The following is a 20,502-nucleotide window of genomic DNA, read 5'->3' as shown; positions in this document are numbered from 1 at the left end:
TAAAATTTCCGTCGGAAAATATTAAAATAAGGTTGTGACAAAAAAGCTCGGCGTTTCAATCGCGATACTTCAACAAATCTCCACGCTCATCCCTTCCAAATCCTCCATCAGTGGCGCATCTCAGCTTTGGTTCAGTCGCACCGAAGCTCCGTCACACCCCTTCCCGGATCTTCTCCGTCACACCCTTTCCAATGGATCTTCTCCGTCACGCTCTCTTCCGTCCCTCCTCCTCCTCCGCCGCCGCCTCTACTGCCATTGTTCGATTGTTCCTCTGAGTTTTCGTCTTCTTCCGCCGCTGCCGCCACCGCTTGCGTCGCACGATCTCTCTCTATCATCCCTTGCGACGCACGAGCCCCCTCCTTGCTGTTGCTTAGGGTTCAATTTTTCTGTGCCAATTTTAGGTTTATCAATTTTTCCTCGCAGTTTCTATCTTCTTGTTGTTGTTGATGCTGATTGAGCTTCTTGTTCCTGTTGCAGTTTCTATCACATGTTGGTATCTCGAAACAGATGGTAATTTTGCCCTTTCCATTCTCTTTCTTCTGTTTAAATTTTTCTAATTTCCAGCTTAGGGATTCCATCACCTGTTCTGAGCTTGTTCCACGATTCTACTCTATTTGTGATTTTTTTTGTGTAGATAAATGCATTGCTTTCAATCATTCATCTTAGTATTTTTCGTTCTTATACGATGTGCGAAACACTTGGATTTCAATTTTATATATATAGCTTGAAGAGGCTTTCTGAAACTTTTTCAGTTTCACCATTGTAACGCTGGTTTAATCTATTTCCTCTCATATTGTATGCATGTTTGTTTATTCTGTTTGGTGAATTGTTTTTGGAACCCTAGAATTGCACATTCTTAAGTAATCAGTGTTCTAGCAATACAGTGAAATTCGTTGAACTCTTATAGATATAGAATGGAATTGAACTTCTAGATTATGGCTTCTCTTAATCACTTATTGCAGCAGATAGATTTATCTATGCAGAAATTGTAGTATTAGGATTATTTATTGCAGTATTATTCTCTCTTCTGTGATTTGGAAGTTGTAGAAGTAGTTAGGTGATATGTTAAGATAGAATATTGAAAGGTTCCTTTTTTTTTCTCCTTCTATTTTATGACCTTCTTTTCAGCTTAAATATTAATGGAAAATAAAATTAACTTTGTCTATGACCTACTTGGCTGAGGAGTGAGGAGCAGATACTCCGGGATGATATCAAGTTTGGTGGAAAAGCCCAAACAGCTTTTCATGAAAGATATCAGCTTAGTGCACTGATTGATTCTATGGATTTGTCAAATAGGAATTGGTTACTGACCTGGTTATTTTGGTGGTAGGATGCTACCCAAGTATAATGTCACTGCCACGTTAAGGTTAGTTTCAAATTAATAAGGAACATGATTTATTTCCTTTTTTCTTTTCGAAGGTGTTTTTGTTTTTGGTATATATACTGCAAATGAATTTGATTTTCACTTCTTGGGTCTGTTTGGTTTTTGCTTTTATTTTCTGTTTGGTATAAGAGGTATGCATTTCATGCAAAGATTGCAAATGCTGATTAGTTTTGTTGGCTTATATGATTTGGCAGGTCTCAGGACAAAGCTCTGGTTACAATGCAATTTTTGTATTGACCAGAGCTTGCTTCTCTTGCCATAAGTGTAATGCAGTTTCCTTTGATTATTGTTATGGTTAATAATTCTATAATTTTGCAATTCCTTAAAATAGTAAATAACTGTGTAATGCCAATGTCTTTTATTGTGAAAATTTGCTTGTGCTTTTTCTAAAACAATATTGTTACTACCTCGGAAATAAAATAATATCCAAGTTTCACTCCATGGCTTGGCAATTGGTCATTTTATTTCATATTGCAAAGAGGCTGATATGACTAAGGAATGCATTGAAAAACTATTGAAAGCTGGAGCCAATGTTGTTCTGACTACTATGGATGGTGTTTGATATGAGTCATATGACTCTCCTACAAAATTTGCTAGATTATCCTCATATGCTAGATTATCCAAATCTTTGAGCACCAAGGAAAGTAGATTTTTCCCTTCTTGAAGTCCTCCAAAGTAATGTGTTGTGGGACTGTATAATGTATGTTAATATTTTCCAAAATGTCAATCAATCAGTTTTGTTTTGTGCCTTTTGTTTTTAAGAGTTCTGCAAACTTTTTTTGTATACTGGTGCAAGTTACGGAAAAAGTAGCTATTGAAATTTGCAGGTTCAGCTGATAGAACAGTGAAATTCTGGGATTTAGAAACCTTTGAATTGATTGGTTCTGCCAGGCGTGAGGTACTTAAATGTACTTAATCTTTAGTTTCTATTCAAAAGGAAACAATTATGTCCATTTATGTCTTAATTTGTGCCTCTCTCTGTCTCTCTCTGTCATAAATATAAATGTCATTGCTTTAAAGTTATGTTGCTTCTCTGAAATATATTATATTACTTTAAATTAGGCTACAGGGGTGCGCTCAATAGCATTTCATCCTGATGGAAGAACCCTATTTACTGGACATGAGGATGGTTTGAAGGTAAGAGATTGAAAGAGATAATATAATGAAGAACTTGGACAAGGATAAAAGAGTCATGTATAATGCCGATATGATATGTTGCAGGTGTGTTCATGATATGTTGCAGGTGTATTCATGGGAGCCTGATATGATATGAAGAACTTGGACAAGGATAAAAGATTTTTTATTTTTTATTTTATTTTCCCCTACATTGCATTGCATGCACTATGCTTTATCTCTCTTTAACTATATTATTATGTGTTAATTTCAACGTGTCAGCTTATTAAACCATACGGTGATGGTTCCGGCTTGGATGCCAAGACAAGTGAAGGCATGGAGCACAAACTTAATCTTAAGGAAAATAAACAAGAGCAAGTAGAGGTTGATGTGGGGCCAACTACCAGATTCCGCAGTGTGTCCCCTGATGAGTCAAAAGAGATAAAGAATATATATATTGACTGTAAGCCGCTGACCTTTGATCTTCTCTTATTTGGTCTTCGAGTACTGCAACACTGTTAATCATTCGCAGTGTGTTTCTGAAACTGCCAAATTTTATACATTTCAATATTTTTCAGAAGTGTCAAGTGATAACTCTTGTCAAGTGATCCTTTTATAACTGTAAGCTATGTAGTGGTTTGTGTCTGTGAAGGATGTCTGTAGTGACTCAAGGCTAGAAACTTAACTTCTACATGCATTTATGTGCATCTAATGAATGCTATTTTCTTACATATGAAGCTTCTGGAGGGAAACCGATTACATTACAGGGAAACAATAGCAGGACTACTTGAAGGATGTTTCTGTGCGGCATAGTGAAATAAAAGCACCTAAAGTTCGAGATTCTTTATCTTGGGGGAAGCAAAAAAGTCAACATTCTGCTGAGGGAGCTGCACTCATTTCTGCAGCAACATCTAGCCTAAATAAATTTTCTAATGATGGAAGCTTTATGCGTGAATTTGTTAGCAACAAGAGCTCAAGCTTCAGGTGATTCAGATAGAACTGTTAGATATATAATATGGTTTGTGTTGATGATCACTAATATGAATGTTAATGTTTATACTCTATACAAGGTTCAACAAAAATTGAGGGGATTCCTGAGAAAACAGATTCCAAGGATGATAATTTAGTATTTGTTGCTGGTGCTACTGGTAGAGTTGGTTCAAGAACTGTTAGGTACATTTGTTAGTACTCTTCAATTCACTTGTTCTTTAAGAAGAAACTTCTTTTCTTTAAAATGCTGACTAGTGATAGTTTCATTTCAGAGAGCTTATAAAACATGGATTTAAAGTAAGAGCTGGAGTGAGGAGTGCTGAGAGAGCTGGTCCACTAATCAAGGTACAGGTTCTATCTTATGAACAAGATTTGGTATCCATTAGTGCTTGATATGAAAAGGATGTGCATTAAGATATAGAACATATGCAGAGTGTTGAGCAAATGAAGCTTGATGATGGAACAAGTGGAGGGAAGAGTACTGGTTACTTCATTGGGAACAAATAAATTTGGTTTACCTGCAGCTATTCTTAAGTGAGCATTAATGAAATTCTTTCTGATATTATCATATTTTAACAAGAAGTTCAAACTCATAACCTAACACTATCAACAGAAGACACTTTATTTGGGGGTCAAGTATCAAACTTTCAGGTGCTTAACATGTAAACTTTTGTGCTGATTTCCAATTTTGTAAAACTAGTCCTATGAATGACAGAGCAAAAGTAACAAATTCTGTTTCATGGTAGGTGGCAGAACTTATGGCAGTCATGGCCAAGAACCCTGATCTTGCATATTGTAAAATAGTGGAGGTAGTAGCAGAGACAACTGCGCCGCTGACTCCCAGGGAGGAGCTTCTTGCAAAGATATCATCTCAAAGACCTTACATTTCTTCACCAAAGGTATGTCCTTTCTTACATTACAAGTTATGACAAAGAAAAATTTACCTCACTGCTATAACTATACTAAGCTCTAATTTATGATTCATTATTTATTGTGATTATGCAGAAACCGGATGCTACAGCCATCAGTGATCCGGCTCCCTCGGAACCTGCCATTGCCACAACCACTGAGAAGGAAATTGCACAACCAAAACCGGTTGCGAAAGAGTCACTTTCGCCCTTTTCCAATTGCATTAAGAGATATAAAGCAACACCACATTACTCTAGTTGATTGGCTTGTAGAGATTTGCATAATGTAATTTTTCTCGTATAATACAATGTTATGAATTATAGCTGATAAATTTAGTACGGTTGGACAATACACTTAGGATTATAGTTGATGTATCAATACACTTCGTTTATGTTTTGATAATACGATGAATTTATGTATTTTTTGAAGTATTATAAATATTCAAATATAAATTAGATAAAAATTTGTATTAAATTTATATTTATTTTGTATGAAAACAAGTTTATTTTGTAATTAGAAAAATAAAAAAATTTCTATTTTACCTTACCGACAGATTTACAGACGGATTTTCTGTCTGTAATCAAAGTGAGATGATTTTCTAAGATTCAAATTACAGACGAAAAATCTGTCGAAAAATTTGTCTATAATTACAGACGGAAAATCCGTCTGTAATTACAGACGGAAAATCCATCTGAAAATCCGCCTGTAATTACAGACGAAAAATCCGTCTGCAAGTTTGTCGCCTTCAGGAAATGGAGGAAAAATTTACAGAGAAAAAATTCGTCGGTAACTAGTAAAAATTCGTCGGTAATTTTCCGACGGAAAAAAAATCCGTCGGTAAATAATTTTTGACGAGGCTTTTACAGAGGGACAAAATCCGTCGGTAACCAAAAATCTGTCTGTAATAAAGACTAAATCTGTCTGTAAATCTATCTGTATTAATCAATTTTCTAGTTATGTTTATATTGATGAAGAAAATTGTCATTTGATCACGATTTGACGGGGTGTTTTGTGATCAATTGGCTGTATTTGTGATCCTTAATTAACTACCCAATGGAACCAACCACAGTACCGGGATAATAGGGTTGGCCAAAATGCCGGGTTGGCTTTTTTTCTTCCTTCTTAAAAGTCAACTTATTACAAATATGAAACGATATAGAGAAATGGAATCAAAATTTAGCCGCACTTTGTTTTGTTCCCTACAGGGTACATGCATGCCACGTAATCACTATTGTGATATATCTGGATGGCAAAGTCAACTTTGTTTCTGAATTAGCTAGAAGGCCTCCTAATTTCTTGTCCTTATAATAATATTTGATTGTTTAATTTGTCAATATGGTTCCAATTCTCAATTAATAATTCGTTAAAATTTGTAGTATATATATCTTTGATGAAAAGCTAGTGACAATGCTTTTCCACATTCAACATCCAACTTCTGGAAGAAACTATATTACCATACCATGGTTATATATAATGAGGTGGATTATAGCATACAGATGTTATTTCATAAAGAGATAAAGATATTTTCATTTGTGGAATGGTTATTCGACACCTAGCTCTTCTTTCTTTGTGTAGGGAGCAGCTTGACTAAGCTTGGCAGAGCTTGTCCCAACAATGGCTAGTGATACTTGTGATGGAGTCGCATGTGAGATAGTAAAGTCTTGTAACCAAGCCTTCTAATAAGGAATACACGATTTTATATATTTTAATATTGTAAAAAAATTGTTCACCGTTTAAATAACCATATTAAGTTGAGATTTGTAATTAATAATTTTTATTCTGATTTATTAAAAAATATCTATTCACAACTAATTTAATACATAATAATTAATAATTTTTTAATGTATATATTGAGTTTATTGAAACAATTATTTTGTAATAAATCAATAATCAGTTTATTTATATTGTGTAATATAATTGAAATATTAACTAATGAAATATATTTATCAAATAAAATATGTATTATCACAAAAGAATTAGAAAAAAGTCATACTATGAAATTAATATTTTATTAAAAACACATTTAGTTAAAAGTATGATAGTTGAATTTGGATTTTTTAAATTTTAAATTTTTATTTTAGAGGATAAAGTGTAATTTTTTATCCTTGAATGGTTTTTTTTTTTATATTTTTTCTTGGTTCTACCTATGAAATAAATGGTGAGAGATCACACTTTATTTTTTAAAATAAAATTCAAAATTTAGAGGATCCAAATGCATGACAATTTAGTGGAATATATCAACAAAGTATCAAATTATCCATTTTATTTTCTGATCATAGTGCAATAAGTATAGTATATTTAGTTATAGTCCAATTCTCTTTTAATTTATATTGAAGATGGTCGAAAGCATTTAGAAGAAAGAGATATTTTCGGCATTCCTTACAATTCAATCCCATGTTTTGTTAATTCTGTGTGGAAAAAATTTTAAAAATAAAATTAACTAATTAATTTATATCTCTAAAATAAATTAAATTAACTTTAAGAGTATGAAATTATCATTTATTTAATTTTTTTGTTTTTTTTTATTTTTAACAAGAAGTTAATTTCACATAGTGCTGCACTCTTTATTGAATCCATGGCACAGGCTCTTGGATGTGCTCTATGAGTACTTCCAAGACTAATGTGAAAAGGTATGGACTTAAGGATGATCCCTGGTGTAATTCTATACCAATAGAAAATTCCTCTGTCACACCACCTTGAGTCTTCACACTAGTTGTGGCCCCATCATACATGTCTTTAATTGCACGAATATATGCGATCCTTACTCTCCTCTTTTCTAGAACCTTCCATAAGACCTCCCTTGGTACTCTATCGTACGCTTTTTCCAAATCAATAAATATCATATGTAGATCCCTTTTATTACTACGATACCTTTCTATCATCCTTCTTAAAAGGTATATCGCTTCAGTGGTAGATCTGCCTGGCATAAATCCAAATTGGTTCTCTGTTACTTGTGTCTCTTTTCTCAACCTCCGTTCTATCACCCTTTCCCATAACTTCATGATATGACTCATAAGCTTGATCCCTCTATAGTTTCCGCAACTTTGTATATCCCCCTTATTCTTGTAGATAGGTACCAATGTGCTCTTTCTCCACTCATCAGGCATCTTCTTTGACCTTAAAATCTCATTAAAAAGCTTGGTTAACCAGTTGATGCATTTTTCTCCAAGACCCTTCCAAACCTCAATCGAGATATTATCAGGTCCTACTGCCCTGCCATTTTTCATCTGCCTTAGAGCCTCTTTTACCTCGAAGTCTCGGATCCCCCGATAGTAGTCAAAGTTTTGATCTTCTTCCCTTGTGCATAACCGACCAAGGCTCGGAAGAGTCTTTTGTCCCTCATTAAATAACTCGTAGAAGTAGCTCTTCCACCTTTCATTAATCTTCTCCTCTTGAGCCAACACCTCTCCATCCTTATCCTTTATGCACTTAACCTGATCCAAATCTCTCGTTCTTCTTTCACGGCTCTTTGCGATTCTATATATACCTTTTTCTCCTTCTTTCGTGCCCAAAGACTGGTAGAGACCCTCATATGCTCTTGTTCTTGCTTCACTTACAGCCACTTTTGTCTCTTTCTTAGCCGCCTTATATTTTTCCTAGTTATATGCGTTGTGGCATAGAGACCACTCTTTAAAGCACTCCCTTTTTATCTTTATCTTATCTTGTACACTCGCATTCCACCACCAGGACTCCTTGTCTCTTGGTCCTATTCCTTTAGATTCACCAAAACTTTCTTTTGCTGTTCTTCTAATAACTTCTGCCATCTCCCTCCACATCTCTTCCGCGCTTCCATTCCCATCCCAATTTGCCTCTTCTCCTACCCGTCTTAGAAAGCTTCTTTGTTCCTCACCTTTCATCCTCCACCACCTCGTCCTTGGGTTCTTCATATGATGTCTTTTCCTCAGCTTTTGCTCAACGCGGAAATCCATGACGAGCATCCTATGTTGTGTTGTCAAACTCTCTCCCGGAATAATTTTACAATTAATGCAAAATTTCTGGTCGACTCTCCTCAACAAGAAGAAGTCAATTTGAGAGCTTGTCATGCCACTCTTATATGTTATAAGATGTTCATCTCTCTTTTTAAAACATGTATTTGCGATGAGAAGATCAAAGGTTGAGGAAAAGTCCAAAATAGTTTTACCCTCAGCATTGATCACTCCGAAACCATGGCCTCCGTGAATATTCCCATATCCAGTCACTTCTCTCCCAACATGGCCATTTAAATCTCCTCCTAAGAAAATCTTATCTCCCAAAGGTATGTCTTGAACCAAACTCTCTAGATCCTCCCAAAACCTTATCTTGTGTTGTTCGTCCGAACCCACTTGCGGTGCATAGACGCTAATCACATGAAAAGCACCTCCCTCCACCACAAGTTTGATAGAGATGATCCGATCTCCCACCCTCTTAACATCCACTACGTCCTTCTTCCACTGCTTATCCAAAATTATTCCAATCCTATTCCTATTCTTCACCTTTCCTGTATACCAAAGTTTGAAACTAGAAGTATCCAACTCTCTAGCCTTCGCACCAACCCATTTTGTTTCTTGTAGGCACATAATGTTAATCTTCCTCCTTGTCATGGTGTCCACCACCTCCATGGACTTTCCTGTTAGGGTGCCTATGTTCCACGTCCCAAATCTCAACCTTCCGTCGCTCCGACCTTTACTTTTTACTTTGTGAACTAGCTTATTTACCCTCGTCCGTTCATGAAAACGCGAGAACTCTTGCTCATTTAACACTACATCTGGGCACCGATGCAGCGGCTCTCGCTCATTTGACACCGTACTCGAGCCATACAGCGCGTTGCTTCCGGGCAACGACCTAGCTTTAGCGCAATAATGTCTTTGATTCATGTCATGGGGTTCGACTATATTTTTATGTTGGTTGTCGAAGACCTAGCACAACCCTCCTCCTTTATCCGGACTTGGGACCGGCTATGTACTGCAAATGTAACATAGGCGGAGTTACTCCTTATTTTCTATATCTTAAAGAACTTTTATAATTGAAAAGAGATAATTAAATTAAAATAGAAGAAATATCTTAATAATATTTTAATTATTACTATATAAAAAATTAGATAATCTTTTAATTTTTAAATATTACACTTAGTGTAGACTATAGATATCTATTGAATCATTTTTAAAATTTTTAATTTGAACTCCACTTTATTATATACTAAAACAGTAACTTTTATTTTATAGTTATATTATATAATGTTAAATGTCCTAGATGTTATAGAATTAGAAATTCATGTACCATCTATTTAATGAAATTCTTATGTTTAATTTTTAAATAAGTCCAACATCTCATTGTATATTGTAACTCTTTGTATTTTATAATAATAATAATAATAATAATAATAATAATAATAATATATTATTATTATTATTATTATTATTATTATTATTATTATTATTATTATTATTATTATTATTATTTATGGTCATGACTGTGGGAATCAGATCTCGCATCATTTGTTTACTGGATTTATACATTAAAATAATATTTTAGATTGAAAGAATAAAAAGAAGTAATCCACATTATATGAAGAACAATTCATGCTAAAAAAAATCACACGTTATTGTAGTTGCCGGTTGATTAGGACAAGTAGGAGGATATGTAAAGCGGCTTGGCTTGCACTCGATCTTCAACAAGGCTTTACGAGAATTCAGACAAGTTGATTAGAATTCCTAATCATTTACTACACGTGTCCTTTAACTATGTAAATCTGTAAATCTGTATGAAATTGTATCTATACACTAGAGTGACCCATATAATGATTATTATGAAAACCGGATCGAATTGACTAGAAAATCGACCACGGCATATATCAATCTGATTTTTTAAAAAAAAATCAATAAAAAAATTAGTTAATTAATTAAATTAATTTTATTTTTTATTAATTAATTAATTTGAAATAATACATTATAATTTTTTTAAAATATATGTTACACATTAATATATTATTTATCATATTTTATTTAACTCTAATTAAATTTTAATTATGTTTTAAATTTTTTAATTTTTAGTTTTATTGATTTAATGTTTGATTCAATTTTTAAAATATTAAGGTGAGTTTGGATAAACAACTTAATTAAATATTTTAAAAAAAATAATTTAAAACATAGACTTATATTAAAAATAACTTATAAATATAATATTTTGTGTTTGAAAAGTTATGATAGAAATATCTATTTTAAAATTGTGACTAAACCACCAAAAGTAACCATGAAAGATTGATTCGCTGACAAAAGTAACCATGGAAGATCAAAACTCTTCAGATACTCACAATTGATTTGCTCTGTTTGTCAAAAATAGCCAAGTCTAATGTAGCCTTAGCAGAATGACATACGTGGACTGTTTACATTGACGATTACACGTGTTAGTAGGCATACGTGTACTCAGTACCATTTAGGGTCAATTTAAGCACTCATAAGCATTCATAAGGTTCTAAAAAGGAACATCAATAATTGTTTAAGTAATGTATATAGCATACGAACATGACATGATAATCCAAAATAAAAATAGTAAACATAACTGATCCTTAGTAGTAAAATTTTGAGCTAAATTACATACATATAGATTTCAAAAAATATAAAGACTGTTAATTTTTTTTTAATTTGGTGTTGAGTTGCTGCTCCCACTGGATAATCCATAGGCTGTGCCTTTCATAGTAGTAGATGGTCTGGGTGGTTTGAATCCAGGAACTGGCCATGTTGGTGTAAGGTACGATCTTGGTGTTGGCATAAACTGTGCGAACTTGTAAGTTGTGCCTGCACTGGCTCCTTGCATTGTATGTGGGGACACGGTGGGTGACCTAACAGATGCATTGGATGGTTGCCGAAGAGTGTTCAAAGTTGGAGCCTGAGCTGAAGAGTGTTCAAAGTTGGAGCCCCAGCGACAGGAATATGAACTTGTGATGGAGAAGGCCTCTTGGTGGATCTCTTTGTTCTTTTTATTTTTGTGGTTGGTAGCCTAATTGGTGGTGGCACTTCCGGTGTATGCGGCATATTAGGAGATGGATTCAATGTGGTAGTGGCATATAATTTAAATTAGACATTAATGTAAGTAAATTTAATAGCTCAAAAAATATTTAAGCAATTTAACAAATTTATATTTTACCTGTGGTTGGGTTCTGGCACACAGAGATGCCTCAAATTCAGCTGCTGCAGTATCTAAGGCTGCCTCTTTTGTTCTCTCCACCTATATACATAATTTTTTCATCTTTTGTTCTCTCAAATTTTCCTCTGTGATATATCTCCAAAGTGATATGTAATGTAGCCATTTACGTAAAAGAATTTAAAATTCACCATTAGTGGCAATCTTACAAATTCCAAGTTATTCAAATCCTAACCATCATGGTACCTAATTTCACTATCAATTTGGTTTCAAGAACAATAATTACCACAATATTCGAACCATAAAAAATTATACAGCTTAAATAGAGGAACAAGAATATAATAAAGTTACAACAAATCCAAACCATATCAGAAATAATCACAACAACAGAACTAATTTTTTCACATTGAACGAACTAAGTCTTATAACTTAGAGGTTACAATCATTAAATGACTTAGTTCATCAAAGTATTACTTCATAGAGCCTTTAAGTGTGACAGAATACGCCTCTAAACACGGTCCGTTGGAGAAGCAGCAACCTCCTTCTCCAATGTCGTCACAGAATCAGAGTACAATAGAAGTACGCTAGAGAAAAAGAAGATGAAAAACTGCTTTGTTAGGACATGATTGATGTCACGCTCAAAAGGAAGGGATAACACCTGTTTCTATTTTTCTAATTTCAATGCTTGAAAGAGTAACATTTTCTTTTTTAATAAACTAAATAAATGCAATTAAATAAATGTAATTTTAACAAAAAAAATTAATCCACGTAAGGCATTCTTTTGCCACGTTACAATGGATGTGGACGTTATAATGGATGTGGACACATCGTATAATTTAAGAACATTTTATTAATATTTGGTCACATTTGACAAACAAAGCAAATCAATTGTGGGTATCTGAAGAATTTTGATCTTTCATGATTACTTTTGTCAGCGAATCAATTTTTCATGGTTACTTTTAGTGGTTTAGTCTAAAATTGTGTAATAAATAAGAATAATAAAATAAGTTTTGAGAAGAAAAAAAATCAATTTTTTTAATTTTTTAAAAATTTTTAAATAATTTTTTAAAAAATAAAAAATATATCTAAAAAATTATACTAAATATTATTAATGTAATTTTTTATAAATCAAAAACTAAAAGCAAATTTTGAAGCCTTTTAAACAATTATATATATATATATATATATATATATTTCCTGTTGGTGCCACAACATTAGGATTAGGTAAAAGCTCAAAACAATGGTTTAGTTTGATGGCCGGGCAAGTTTGATTTAAATTGGATTTATATTTCAAAGGAAAGAAGGAAGGAGAGATCGTCAGGGTTTACATCACACGTGTAAACAATTAATTAAGCAGCTTGTTGAAGAAATCTATGGGAATGTGACCCTGTGTGGTGAGTACTGGTGAGTGCGTGAATCAAAGAAAATTGAATGGGTTCCATGTCAGTCAGTTTGATCGGTTTCTAAGTTAGACACATATTTATCAGTGTGATGAAGTTTTTAGAAACGCAATACTATGTATTATCTTTTCTTATTGCTAGTGATGGTGCAGAAGATTGAACGTATCAGCGTTTCAATTCCCACTATAAACTATTAATGAAAATAGTCAAAGGAATCTGATAAAGTCAGTGGCACGCACTATCATAGTGCCTAGCAAATAGCAACCAACTTTCATTTGTTGAGGGTTAAGTTTATTCGTCTGATTCAATAAATATTTAATATATAATAATTTATTAAATATTAATTAATAATTAATTTTTAAATAAAATTTAAATTTTTAATAAATTAATTTTTAAACTGTTACACTAGATATTACCGTCAGACACTTAAAGAGATAATCATGCGTGGCTCAAATTCCTAAACACAGATTCAATTCTTTTCTTCTTTCTCTTACACTATGTTTGGATCAATAGAAATTAAAAAAAAAAAAATTGAAGGAAGGAAAATTGAATGAAAATAAAATTTTTCTTTGATTAGATCAACACAGAAATTAGATGGAAAAGAAAAATAGTAACGTAGGGTTCACATTCAAATTTTCTTTCTCAACTTGCGAAAAAATCACATCCAAATTTTCTTTCTCAACTTGCAAAAAAAACTGCTGAGAATTTCAAAGTAAAAGTAAAATTACTAACATGTCCATTATTAAAATTAAAAACAAAATTTATAATATTTAATAAAAAATAAAAAAATAAATTTTAAAAATATTATTATTTATAATAATACATTAAAATTCTAAAATATAATTAGAAACACTTTTTTATTAAAAAAATAATTTAAATATATTAGTATATTATAATTTACAAATAATATATATAAGGATATTAATGTAATTTTATACTATTATAATTTTCTTTCTTTTTACTTTTCTTTTCATCCAAACAAAAGAAAATTTTTTTTCTCTATTTTCTTTCTATCTATTTTCTCTTAATCCAAACAATATACAAATAATTCTACTTTTCTTTCTATTTTCTTTTCATTCATTTTTTTTTTTCATTTTTTTTTTCAATTTCTTTTCTATATCCAAACAAAGCCTTAACAATGGTTTTCTGCTATTTGACTTTTTATTCGGATTCATCTTTATGAATTTTACACTTTCCAAAACACGTTAATACTAATATACTATCTGTACATAAAATTCGTATGAAAGCCGCATAATTTAATTTTTTTCTTTACCAAGAATATAAGACATTTTTATCGTAAAAATATAAAAGTATATATAAAACTTTATACATGAATTAGTACTAAGAAAATAAATGGTTCAAGTTTCTTGTTCGTTAATAGATTATTACACAATAGACAATAGCATAATTGTTATTTAATTGATAAGTTATGCTAGAAAGCGAAGGGAAAACGATACAACATATATATATATATAGATCATAGATCATAGATGGGTTTAAATAAAATATTTTTTATATGTCCAATTGTCCTGGTTTATATTATAAAAAGTTCCATTTCACTCGAGAATTAAAGTAGTACAGACAAATGTAACAACCAAAAAGTCATAAGTCAATTCAGTTTCTCTGGTATTAAATCAAATTATTATGGTTTAAATTATTAGAAATAAAGACAAATTAAAATGGATAACTCGATTTATAAATTAATATAATTTGATACAATATAAATTGAATTAGATTATTTTGATTTAATTTGATCACTTAATAAATTGAATTAATTTGATTTGATTTAATACTATACAGTATATTCATAGTAAATTTAATTAGTTTTATTCAATTTATTATTTATGCAATTTATTAATATTTACTATTTTAAGTTAATTGTATTTATTTTATATTAATTTTAAAATATAAATATCAACATAATAAAAAAAATTTCATTTAAATTCAAATAAAATATAAAAAAACAAAATAAAAAAAATATAAATTCAAATTTTGTATTTTAGTTCAAATTCCAGAAAATTTATATTTTTAAAAATTTATAAATTCAAAACAGAACCATAAAACGATTTTTAAAAATCATCATTGGACTCATTAACATTTAAAAAATCATTATCGAAACTTTTAATGTTGAAAAAATTATTAAAAAGTATAACCCTCCAAGGTGGCATGGAAGTTAAAACTTGAATTTTTTCAGAATTTTTTTTTGAACCAAAGAAAGCTCAACACAGTAATGTGGAACAAACAGAATCAAACAACAAGTCCTAAAAACATTACAAAAAAACTAATATTTCCAATGTTGTCATCAACACTCAAAAAGATCACTATCTGTCCATTCTTTGTAGCTCAGAATCGTCTTCCTGATAACAATCTCAACACCTGCTTCCTTGTTATTAAAAATCCTAGCATTGCGCTCCATCCAAATGTTCCAAATCACTGCAAAGAACCCTGTTAGCCACTTCTTCTGATCTTGTTTTCACTTATGCCTATCAGTCCACCTCTCAAACAGTTCCCTTATAGTTCCAGGAATAGTCCAAACTTCACCAAAAGACCTCAACCAACTGCACCACACCTGCCATGTTAATTCACATAGAAGAAATAGGTGCTGCACCGACTCTATCTCCTTCTTACATAGTACACATAAATTATCATTGGGTCTAAGAACACCTAGCCTACTCAACCTCTCTTTGGTATTAACTCTACCCACCAGCACAAACCACCCAAAGAGCTCTATTCTCGGTGGTACCAAACCGCGCCAAACTGAACTTGTGAAACTGTAACTCGTTATCTCCTCCGACAGATACTCCGATTGTAGGACCTGCACAACTGACTTGGTAGAAAAAATCCCTTTACTATCATACTTCCACACCATATTATCCTCTTTATCCTCTGACAACTTCACCGGCCTTAGCCTCACATGAAGCTGGTTCACAAGTTCCAACTCCCATTGGAACAACTCCCTTCTCCACTGGAAATTCCATATCCACTCGAGTCCATCCCAAAAGCCACAATCCCCTATCATGTATCCTTGTTGATTCGAGAGAGAGAAGAGTCTCAGAAAAGTCACTTTCAACGGCCCACCTTGCAGCCAGTTATCTTCCCAGAACAAGGTTCGCCTCCCATTTCCTACCTCCATTGCTAGGCCATTAAGCAGTTTGTCTCTTATCCGCTGCTCTTTTATATGTAATTGACAGATGTCTTTCCAGGACCCTCCTTTCGCTGGTAACTGCTGAGTTAATAGCATTTCACCAGGGTTCAAGTTGTTACACGAGCATACAATCTTCTTCCACAATGGACAATCCTCCTTTGAAAATCGCCACCACCACTTAAACAATAACGCTGTGTTCCGAAGTACTGCATCCCCAACTCCCAGTCCCCCAGCCTTTTTTGGTGCCTGAACCAACTCCCACTTGACCAACGGGATACCGTCATTACCATCCCCCTTGCACCACATAAATCGTCTTTGCAATGCAATAAGCTTATTCGCCACCGCCTTTGGCATCTTGTATAGACTTAAGTAGTAAATCGGTAGGCTATTCAGCACTGATTTGATGAGCACAAGCTTGCCTGATTTGGTTAGAACCTTTGCTTTCCAAAGGCTGAGTTTCTCTTCCACCTTATCTATGATCGGTTTCCAAGTCTTCACCAACCGCGGATTCGCCCCCAAGGAAATCCCGAGGTATCTCACAGATAGCATCGCTTGCTTGCATCCCAGCAACCCACACGCTTGATCTACCTAATCCTGCTCACAATTCACCGATATCAGAATTGACTTGTCAAAATTGATGCTCAGTCCCGACATCAACTCAAAACACCGCAGAAGTCTCCTATAATTCACTAATGTCTCCGTTACCGGGGGGCAAAACAATATTGTATCATCTGCAAATTGTAAGTACGACAATGCTATATGCTCTCCTCCGACCAGTAACGGTTCAATGCGCCCATTCCTTACAGCTTCTCCCAGACTCCCACCATCCGATTCAACACATCAACCACTAACACAAACAGAAAAGGAGAAAGAGGATCCCCCTGTCTGAGGCCCCGCTCCATGTTAAACGGCTTGGATGGTGACCCATTTACCATAACAGACATAGTTGCCGAACTAACACACTCCATCACCCAATTCCTCCAACGCTGTCCAAATCCCATTTTCTGTAGCACTATATTCACAAAACTCCACCTGACTCTATCATAAGCTTTATGAAAATCCAGCTTAATGATTGCCGCTTTCTTCCGCCGCGCCTTGAGCCAATGAACCGTCTCACAGGCTATGAGAGCACCATCATGAATTTTCCTGCCTTTCACAAATGCCGTCTGAATCTCTCCCACCAAGCCTGGCATAACCGACCTCATTCTTCTCACCAATACCTTCGAAATCACCTTATACACACATCCCACCAAACTAATCGGTCGAAAATCCTTTATCTCCTTCGTGCCCATAAATTTTGGGGCCAGTGTCACCCATGTTATATTCACATCTGATGGTAACTTTGCCCTTTGGAAGAACTCCAATACCGCCGCCGTGAACTCCTGACCAATCTCTTCCCAACATTTCTTTATGAAATTCATATTGAAGCCATCACTACTTGGGGCCTTAGAAGATTCACAATCCCAGACTGCTTCCCTGATTTCCTCAGCAGTCGGTACAACCTCCAACGCTTCTGCCTCAGCTCTGTCAATTTGCTTCAACAACCCTTCCCGAACACCGATCCTTAGTGCAAACTCCTGCCGATACAACTCCTTATAGAATCCCCTGATTGCATGCTTTATTCTAGCCTGATTCCTCACAAGCCGCCCATGAACCATCAGAGCATCAATTCTGTTATTCCGCCTTCTAGCCGATGCAATATTATGAAAGTACCGGGTATTCCTGTCCATGTCCCTAGCATGTTGGGACCGGGACATCTGCTTCCAATGGATTTCCTTCCTAATATACCACTTTTCACAAAAGCTCACCAACGCCTTCCTCCTAGCCTCCGTTGTACCATCATAGATCCCTTCACTAACCTGATCATCCAGCTTCTTTATCTCATCCTCAAATCTTTTCAGTCTGTTTTCCATATCACTAAAGTTATCTTTGTGCCATTGCCTCAGAGGTATCGTCAAGGCCTTCAGTTTACCAAGAAACGAAGCTCGTCCCAAGTTCCTCCATTCATTTTTTACCATCCTAAGAAAACCCTCATGGGTGAACCAAGAATCTAGACTTCTGAATGGTCGATGCTCCCCTCCAACCCTTGTAACCTCCACAATCAACGGGCAGTGATCCGACAAGCCTCTTGGACCACCTTTCAGCCTAATGTCAGGAAATTCCTCCACCCATTCAATATTAACCAACACTCTATCAATTCTACTACAAGATTGACCCCTGAACCATGTGAACTTCCTATCAGTAAGGGGTAGATCCACCAACTGCATGTCTTGAACCCAACTCTTAAAATCTTCCGCGGAGACCGGCAAGCTCCGCACCCCTTTACGATCCTCCGCTTGTAGAATTTCATTGAAATCCCCCAACAAACAGAAAGGAAATGAACACAAGCCTGCAATATAGCTCAACTCCTCCCACACCACCCGCTTTGCCTCCCTCTCGTGAGCCCCATACACTAGACAATAAGCACACTGAAAATTATTCTTTGTTAACACGCCTTCAACACACAACCACCTCTCTCCTTTATAACAATTACGTTTCTGAAACACCATATCATCCCACATTAACAACAGCCCCCCGGATGCCCCATCAGACTCCACAAACTCCCAACCTAACGTACTATTCCCCCAAATCCTGCCAACATCATATTTCGAAATATCCTCTCTTTTTGTTTCAATCAAACCTAACATGTTTATGTTATATTTCCTCTTCAACATTTTTACCATACTGAACTTTCCATCCCCCCTCAAACCCCTAATATTCCAACAGCTCACAATCATTTAATCAAATTACTGCTCACCTTATGTTTGTTCTTTGGACGACTCCGTCTTGCCTTTTCCTTTTGTTTTGCCAGTTTTAGCTTTTTCGCTATTTCTTCATTTTGAGCTTGCAAAATACTCATGATATCCACTTCGTCATCATACAATTCCGCTCCAGATTCCACCGCCAAAGCCCAGGTAATCTTATTTTCCTCTACCTCTGCTTCCTTGGATATCTCGTCGCCCTCTCCTGTGGTGAATTTTCCTCTGTCCGTGTCAGATCATTCCTCTTCCACTAAGATTCCCGCATCCTGATCTAGGCGGTTAACTTCCGCTTCTTCTCCTCGGTCAGCCATGTTCGGTAGTGCCCCCGCATCGCTACTCCCATCCGCAAGAAACCATGCGTTGTCCGGCTGCCCCTCCTGTCCGACGCACACCCCTGGCCTCCTCTCCTTCCCGCGTCCACCCTCCTCTCCCATACCCAGATCTTGCACAAACCCCTGCCCCTCAGCCACGTCTTCCGCGAAACTACCCTGCGACTGGCTCTGCACCATCGGCCTGGACCACCCGGCTCCACCCTCCTCACTCACAAGCTTGGTCGCCGAGTTTCGCATGTCCCTCCCAGACGCAGCAGAAGAAACACGCTCAACCTGTCTACCCGCTACCCACTCCAGCTTCTCACGGGTCAGGGATCCATCAACCCGGTTCGCCACCTTCCAGCCCAGCACAGGCCCATCCGGTCTCCCACACCCTAGCTGCACTCCCTCTAACACTCGTGTCCCATTACCCTGCTGAGTTGGTATTGGGCTTGTTCCATCTAAGCCCAATTCACACCCCTCCAGATAGCATTCAGTTTGGTTCCTTAATGGCTGGCCCAATGGAGCAGTCCCACGATGTGTACCATAACACACAAAATCCCTTTCTCCCCCAGTACCGAACCCCTGTGTAACCGTTCTGTCAAAATCCCCCTCTTCACTCACACCAAATCCCTGCATAAGCTCCTTGCCCTTATTCTGTGTACTACTCTCCGATTCAGTTGCATCCCCAATCTTTTTCAAATTCAAAAACTCAACGTTCACATCATTCAATAGCATCTCAGGAATTACTATTCTGTCCTTCCCACTATCACCCCCCTGCATACCACCAATGATCATGGCCGCCGCCGGATCCCAAAGCACCGCCGCCTTCGTCAGATTATATTCACAGGACCCATCAGCGGCCCTCCCCTCATATACTGACTTCCTCTCCACCGAAATCCCCGTTCCACTAACCTCTACTCCCACCTCTTTCACGAATACTGTAAACTCCTTCTCCCCAATAACAATATGTACCCTCTCCCTAATCTCATTAAATTCATCAGTAGCCACTTGAAACCTGCCCACCCTAAATGAATCCCCTGCACCTGTTGGAATATCACACTGGAGAACGTCCCCCCATAGGCCTCCTATCGCTTTGAATGATTCTGTCCCACCGCCGGACCTGATGAAAGACCTGCAACATACTGTCCAGTTTAAACGTATAAGCCTCCTGAGCGTGCTCAACCGTATCAAAAGTTAATAACACTTTAGTCTCCCCGATCTCCCTAACATCCTCCACATACTGCCAATTTGTGTGTATTACTCTCTTCAAAGAACAAAGATCCATAGGTTTTATTGTGCATCCTACTAAGCTCCTGGCCAACCATTC

General features: G+C 35.5%; 2 protein-coding genes across 2 annotated transcripts; both read left to right on the top strand.

Annotated features, from left to right (window-relative positions):
* The first annotated feature begins 446 nt into the window (after positions 1-446).
* On the top strand, positions 447-4,074 carry LOC148552845 (uncharacterized). The gene is made up of 7 exons (XM_088493884.1): positions 447-510; positions 2,212-2,282; positions 2,447-2,521; positions 2,780-2,960; positions 3,568-3,670; positions 3,760-3,832; positions 3,920-4,074. Exons 1-7 carry the CDS (start codon positions 447-449, stop codon positions 3,992-3,994), a joined length of 642 nt encoding a protein of 213 aa, XP_088350010.1. The 3' UTR covers positions 3,995-4,074.
* Positions 4,075-4,084: 10 nt separating this feature from the next.
* On the top strand, positions 4,085-4,657 carry LOC148552844 (protein TIC 62, chloroplastic-like). The gene is made up of 2 exons (XM_088493885.1): positions 4,085-4,386; positions 4,493-4,657. The coding sequence occupies exons 1-2, from the start codon at positions 4,246-4,248 to the stop codon at positions 4,655-4,657; spliced, it is 306 nt and encodes a 101-aa protein (XP_088350011.1). The 5' UTR covers positions 4,085-4,245.
* Positions 4,658-20,502: the final 15,845 nt, after the last annotated feature.

This window comes from Arachis ipaensis, chromosome B7, assembly GCF_059453495.1.
Source record: "Arachis ipaensis isolate K30076 ecotype BB chromosome B7, ASM5945349v1, whole genome shotgun sequence".
Taxonomy (NCBI): Eukaryota; Viridiplantae; Streptophyta; class Magnoliopsida; order Fabales; family Fabaceae; genus Arachis; species Arachis ipaensis.
This window is presented reverse-complemented; position numbering and strand designations above follow the sequence as displayed.

What these genes read in the sequence shown, in the direction of transcription:
- LOC148552845 (XM_088493884.1), top strand. Translation starts at nt 447, where the DNA reads ATGCTGATTGAGCTTCTTGTTCCTGTTGCAGTTTCTATCACATGTTGG. An exon ending in TTGGTATCTCGAAACAGATG is followed by an intron (nt 511 to 2,211) that starts GTAATTTTGCCC and finishes TGAAATTTGCAG; the next exon opens with GTTCAGCTGATAGAACAGTG. An exon ending in GTTGGTTCAAGAACTGTTAG is followed by an intron (nt 3,671 to 3,759) that starts GTACATTTGTTA and finishes GTTTCATTTCAG; the next exon opens with AGAGCTTATAAAACATGGAT.
- LOC148552844 (XM_088493885.1), top strand. Translation starts at nt 4,246, where the DNA reads ATGGCAGTCATGGCCAAGAACCCTGATCTTGCATATTGTAAAATAGTG. An exon ending in CTTACATTTCTTCACCAAAG is followed by an intron (nt 4,387 to 4,492) that starts GTATGTCCTTTC and finishes GTGATTATGCAG; the next exon opens with AAACCGGATGCTACAGCCAT.